This window comes from Chiroxiphia lanceolata, chromosome 4, assembly GCF_009829145.1.
Source record: "Chiroxiphia lanceolata isolate bChiLan1 chromosome 4, bChiLan1.pri, whole genome shotgun sequence".
NCBI classification, from domain to species: domain Eukaryota; kingdom Metazoa; phylum Chordata; class Aves; order Passeriformes; family Pipridae; genus Chiroxiphia; species Chiroxiphia lanceolata.
Window position 1 is genome coordinate 45,061,777 of NC_045640.1, and position 6,359 is coordinate 45,068,135.

The following is a 6,359-nucleotide window of genomic DNA, read 5'->3' on the forward strand; positions in this document are numbered from 1 at the left end:
GGTAGATTTCATTCCACTGAAGAGAAGATTGCGGGCAGAGGCTGGTGGAACCAACACTGGGAGCTGGAAGGGACATTTCCAGCAAGTGGCAAAGGCTACAGCCTCTGGCAATCCTTAGGACTTGGCAAAACAGGGTTAAAATGGTCACTATGTCATCAGTGGGGCTGAGTACCATGGAAGGCAACTGAGGCGAAGAGATTACATATGTACCGATTACATACATACATATGTATGACCTGAACATAGATAATAAATGGCAAGAATATGTGGCTCTGTAAGAAATAAAGTACTTCTAAGCCCTTCCACAAGTGATACTAGACATTCAGGACATTTATTTCTCAGGTATCAAACAACTTTAAGAGAAAAACTGGCCTACAAGGAGATTACATTCATCATGTTGGCCCACTGGAAAGGATCTTGGAATCTCTTCTGAAAGTCCTGGCACTGGTTTCAGCATGTGACAACAGCCTGCCTGGGCAGCACTGCAGCCACTCCAGCATGGCAGCCCTGTGCCTTCCTGGTGGGAATGCTGCAGGTCTCATCTCTTTCCTATGCCACAAGCAGTGACTCACATATCTGGGAAGCCCAGTCTGGAAAATGGACGTACAGGGATCCTGCAATTTACAGAAGTCATCGTGGCTAAGGCTAGCTTCCCATAAAACATCTCTATAAGGAGAAGTATTCAGTAGCTGATTAATGAATGTGGTTTACCACAAAATGATACTACACAGGCCTACTCTTTTCAATAATAATCCCATAAATAATATTACTAAAAATCCAAGAATTATCCAAAGCACACTGAAGCTGCATTGTGATCCCAGTGCCTTGCCTGTTGTCTTCCCCTTGGTGGTAAATCAACACTAACACAATTCTTTATGGGAGTTTCTAGGTGAAGACAGGAATGAAGCAAAAGTGATGTGCTTATGCTGTGCAGAGCCAGGCCCATGCTTTTAGCCCCAGAAAAACGTGCCAGGTGACAGTATTTCGAAACGACTTCGATGCTCCCATCCAGGGAAAACTCCCATTGGCAGTCGGGGCCATCCAGGGGCTGTACCGCCGGGGTCCACTGCAGGCCCCCGCTCCTCGCAGGGGAGAGCCAGAGGCAGGACGGGCTGGAGGGGGGCAGAAGGGCTCCGCTGGGCAGCCCCCGGGGCTAGGCGCTGTCGAGGAGGAGGGGGGTCGGGAGCGCCGGCAGTCCCCAGTTGATGCATGCGGCTCCAGCGCCGGGCCGAGACCTGCCAGCATCGCGGGGAGGGGGCGGAGGTGCCAGACACCCCCCGGGGGCTGAGGGAGCAGCCAGCCTCGCCCCTGTCTGGAAACCGGCCCGGCCCCATCGCCCGTCCGCTGGCAGCGAGAGCACCAAACGTGGGCGTGGGGGGATGGCAGAGCGGGGGGCCCGCCGCTCCGCAGTAGCTGGGCCAGCGGCAAAGCTCACCTCCAGCAACCCGCGGCCTGGGGGCGGCCCCGCGCCCCCTGCCCGGCCCAGAAGCTCGTCGGGCTTCTTTGTTCGCCGGGATCTTTCCCTCCTTCCCCGTGCTCGCACGGTAACGTTCCTTGCAAGGATTTCCTGCCAAAAGACAATCCCCCTGAGCAAAAGCAGACCGAGAAAGTAGTGACCAATCCTTTCTGGATGGCTGTCACCAGGCTCCTCCCAGCTCCCGCTCCCCCTGCTATTTGCATACAAAAAAATCCAGAAAACTCCCGTTTGCCCCAGCACCTCGCTCAGACCCTCCGTCCCCGCCTGGCAGCAGGAGCCCGGGCTGGGGGACGCTGCCTGCGGCTGAGGGCAGCGCCGCGCCGCCCGCCCCGCCACCCCGGCCCCCGAGCCTTTCGCCAGCCCCCCCGCCACCTTCTCCGCGCCCCAAAATGCAGCGCCGCCTCTGCGCCCTGCTCCTGCTGGCGTCCCACTGCATGGGCTCGGCCGCCGGGATCTTCCCCTTCGGGGAGCCCGACTTCTCCTACAAGCGCTCCAACTGCAAGCCCATCCCCGCCCCGATGCTGCTGTGCCGGGGCATCGAGTACCAGAGCATGCGGCTACCCAACCTCCTGGGGCATGAGACGGTGCAGGAGGTGCTGGAGCAGGCCTCCACCTGGATCCCGCTGGTGCAGAAGCAGTGCCACCCCGACACTAGGAAGTTCCTGTGCTCCCTCTTTGCCCCCGTCTGCATCGACGACCTGGACGAGATCATTCAGCCCTGCCACTCGCTTTGCGAGGAAGTGAAGGAGAGCTGCGCCCCAGTGATGTCCGCCTTCGGGTTCCCCTGGCCCGACATGCTGGACTGCAGCCGCTTCCCCAAGGACAACGATCTCTGCATCCCGCTGGCCAGCAGCGACCACATCCTCCCCGTCACCAGGGAAGGTAAGAGGAAGCCGCCGGGCCTCCCCCGGTTCGGCAGCATCTGTCCCCGATGAGCTGCCCCGACAGCGGGGTCCCTCCACGGCTTTCCGTAGGGGAACGAAGGCGTTTTACTTGCGTTACAGCACACCCCGGTGCTCCGGGACGGGGGGACTGGGGAGGTGGACGCCGGCCAGGTTCAGGGACGTTTTCTCGAGGGGACCGGGCAAAGCGCAGGTACCGTCGGGGAAATGGCACCGGCCCGCACCCGTCTCCATCCCCAAAGAAAAGGTCTGGGACCCAGAAATGGAGCCGCGCGGCTCCCAGAGGGTCGATCTCCTTGTGCAGGGATCGTCGCTGAAGCGGGAAGCTGGGATGCTTCTGTGTCGTGTGCTCGCCTCCCCCGCCCACCCCCCTCTCTTACTCCTTTCCCCGTTAAAACAAAAACTTTTGTTTGAGGTGTGACCTTAAAAACAGACCGAGACCCCGGTAGCGGGTCTGCAGAAAGGTAAAGGCACCTCAAAGTACGCGGGAGCTCCGCAGCTGGGGGGAGAAGGGGTAGGATCTGGGGTGAAGGGATGGAAAACCGACATTTCCCAAAGGGTTCCCAACGCCACCTGCTGTTCCTTTCTCCCCGAGCCTGACGGGGACTGTCATTGCATTTCCAGCACCCAAGGTCTGTGATGCCTGCAAAAACAAAAATGAAGATGATAATGACATCGTGGAAAACCTCTGCAAAAACGACTTTGGTAAGTGGAAGCAGAGCTCCTCTTGGTTGAAACTTGAGAGTCGAGGATCAGGTACAACTCCCAGTGGAGTCAGTGAGAGATGTGCCTGAATAAAGGCAGGGTTTTGACCATTGGGTCATGAAACACAAAATTCCACCTTGGAATAAAAGATAGCCCTTTTTATCGTTCTTTTCTGTTTACTGTTTTGAAGTAGTGCTCTTTTATGTGGATGTGGCTGTTGCTGGCAAGCCCAATAGAAAGTAAAATGGAAAAAAAAAAAGAATCTTTCATGCACACTATTGCCTAGGGAGAGGTAGAGCAAAGCTTCATTTAGACGTTTGAGACAGAGCTGCATGACCAGTCTCAATGTGTTGTAAGAAAGACTCTCTACGCAGATTAAGAATGAAGCTCTATATATCATTTGACAGAGAAGGTAATGCACAGACAATTGGGGATATAAACTTAATGGGAAGATCTGGGGTTAGAAGAGGACAAGAAAGCTCCTTGGACACAGACAACTGAAGGACACATTATCCACACATTAGCATTTCAAGAGTGAAAAGGAATAAGGAGGGGAATCCTTTTACAATAGGTCAGTGTTTATACCTGGAAACAGATTCGTAGTATAAGTATCTACAGCAATCCAAAAGTCTTTCTTAAAAAAAAAAAAAAAGCCAAACAAACCAAAAAACACAACCACCCAAACCCTGAAACCATGACTGTGGGACATAATTGCTAAAACAACGAATAGCTTTAGCCTGGCAAATTGCACTCAGATAAATCCTCCTAAAGCTAAACATGCCCCACAGAGTCTTACAGAGCCCTACATCCCCCTCCTAGTTATTTTACCAAATCGAATGCAGCTGTTGGACCAATTTGCCCTCCGTAGGATCTATTCTTTCAAAAAAACAATGCATGTGAAATATCATTTCCTTACAGGTTTGCCTAAAATCCTCTCCAGCCTAATAAATTAAGTGTAGAAGTTTTGAGCTGCAGCAGAGATCAGGTTTCTTGGTTTAGGTACTTGCCTCCCCACCTCCCCTTCAAATGCTACTTTCAGAAAGGCTGTCCTCTCCTAGAAAAAAAATAGTGCTCTGCTTAATGTAGCAAACCTGCTCTCTCCCTGTTGCAAACAGGAAAAAAGCTGGAGAAAATATTAATTTAGAAAGGAAGGGAAAAGAGGGGGAGGGGAAAGAGGAGAAAAGAAATCCAAAAAACCTCAACCCTAAGGTTGATTCAAACTGAAATGACTTGCATGCCCTTTGTGGCTTTAGAAATGGAGCCACCTGCTGCCTCTTCTGTCAGCCCTGACAGTTTAATTAGCAATAGAGCACCTCCCTCCCCAGGTCCTCTTTATGTGCACTAATGGGAAAAAACCCTCTCAATCTCTCTCTCTCTCCCCACTTCCCCCTCCCCTCGCTCTATTAGCCTTGAAGATAAAAGTGAAGGAGATTGCCTACATCAATGGGGATACCAAGATCACCCCCGAAACAAAGAGCAAAACCATCTACAAGCTGAATGGGCTGACAGAAAGGGATCTGAGGAAGATAGTGCTCTGGCTCAAAGGTGGCCTCCAGTGTACCTGCGATGAGATGAACGACATCAACGTCCCCTACTTGGTGATGGGGCAGAAGCAAGCTGGAGAACTAGTGATCACCTCGCTGAAGCGGTGGCAGAAAGGGCAGCGGGCTTTCAAGCGGTTCTCCCGCAGCATCCGCAAACTACAGTGTTAGTGGCTTAACCTCTGGCTGTCTCCAGCAGCCACCTCTGTCCCAAGCTCTCTGGGCCCCCCGCACCTTCCTGCTTTGGCTCCTCTGAGCCTCGAGATGCTGTTGGGCACAAGACACAGTGACCGCTCTCCGAGAGGGGAGGAACCCCTCCGTTTTTGTACATAAGTTAAAATGTAATAATAATAAAAATAATTAAAAAAAAGACTATTTTTGGGAAGTATTACAGTCTCTTGCTTAAAGCTTGCGGTTTTTATGGTTTTTCTGAGGGTTTTCTCTCTTCATTTTGGTAATGCTGGTTCATTTATATTGCAGCTTCTCTGTATATGTGCATGTTTGTTTTGCAAAAGTAGGAGATGCAGAGAAAGACAGCCACATGTGTGACTGGCCTGTCACAGTGGGTGCGACTCTTTCACTGAGGTGAAATGGCTTGCCGTCTATATTAACTCTATAAAGGTCACATTACGACTCTTGCATGCAATACATAGGCACCCGTAAGAGTATATTAACCGTTCTCACATTTTATTTTCCACAAGTCTGAGCCCTTCTTTCTCAGAAAAGAAGAACAAGTTTTGGAGCTGGTGGATCTGAATGCAACTTTTTTATTGTTATTATTATTTTGCAAATTAAACCATCTGTAGCCTGACTGTAATATACCTAGTGGTTAACCCGAAAGAGTTGTAAAATATTGCTTTAATTAACCTTGTAAATACTCCAGATGAATGTTATATTCTTGTATATAAACTTTACATCACAGTTTACTCATTGTCTCTGTATTCACTTCAGTCCATTTTTGGAGAACTGGGAGAAAGCTGTCCAACTGGACTTTGACATAGCAAAGCAGAATTTGGCATTCCACCCACAGTAATTGGTAGAAAAGCACAAGGAAGCCTCTAGCGCTGCAATCAGAATAAACATAGTGGACCTCATTTCCCTGAAGATGAATCATGAGACACAGGACTGAGGTTCAGTCCACTCATTTTAATATGTGTCTGTTGAGCTCTTTGAGAAGAGGCTTCTTTTCTGTGGCTCCTTTGTTCAACCACCTGCATTTTCATCTCGCCTTCTCAGAGGACTCTGCTAATGTGGGATTGCAACGAGACCACTTTCTTAAAAATCAAATCCGTTTTTTCCATTTCTTAAAAAAGACATTTTAAGGAGTGTAAAAGCAGACAGAAAAATGTTGTTTGCAACTTGCAATTCAGAATAATGGTAGAGCAAGGCTTTTTTTTTTGTGTATGTACACTCACTATTCTTACTGAGAAAGAAAATAAAACCTACCTAATAATGGAACTAAACAAATGTTCATCAGCATTTTTCTTAAAAATATTTTCTGATGAAGAGTATTACCTGAATTTTATTGTACTTATCCTGGAAAATAATCTTGCTTCTCAGTGCTGTTACACATAGAATATTCTTCCTAGCTTCACTGACAGGATGAGCAGTCCCATATTCCCAAGGACAATATTTTATGTTAACTGTTCACAGACAGAATACAAAGCCAAAGCTAGTTTTTTCTTTAAAGTAAAAAAAATCACATTATTTTCATAAATTTAGTGTTATTTTTTT

At 49.3% G+C, this 6,359-nt stretch overlaps 1 protein-coding gene across 1 annotated transcript; it reads left to right on the top strand.

The window, feature by feature from the left end:
- Positions 1–1,730: 1,730 nt before the first annotated feature.
- On the top strand, positions 1,731–6,074 carry SFRP2 (secreted frizzled related protein 2). The gene is made up of 3 exons (XM_032686309.1): positions 1,731–2,359; positions 3,004–3,084; positions 4,492–6,074. Exons 1-3 carry the CDS (start codon positions 1,867–1,869, stop codon positions 4,794–4,796), a joined length of 879 nt encoding a protein of 292 aa, XP_032542200.1. The 5' UTR covers positions 1,731–1,866; the 3' UTR covers positions 4,797–6,074.
- Positions 6,075–6,359: the final 285 nt, after the last annotated feature.

What these genes read in the sequence shown, in the direction of transcription:
- SFRP2 (XM_032686309.1), top strand. Translation starts at nt 1,867, where the DNA reads ATGCAGCGCCGCCTCTGCGCCCTGCTCCTGCTGGCGTCCCACTGCATG. An exon ending in CCTCCCCGTCACCAGGGAAG is followed by an intron (nt 2,360 to 3,003) that starts GTAAGAGGAAGC and finishes TTGCATTTCCAG; the next exon opens with CACCCAAGGTCTGTGATGCC. An exon ending in CCTCTGCAAAAACGACTTTG is followed by an intron (nt 3,085 to 4,491) that starts GTAAGTGGAAGC and finishes TCGCTCTATTAG; the next exon opens with CCTTGAAGATAAAAGTGAAG.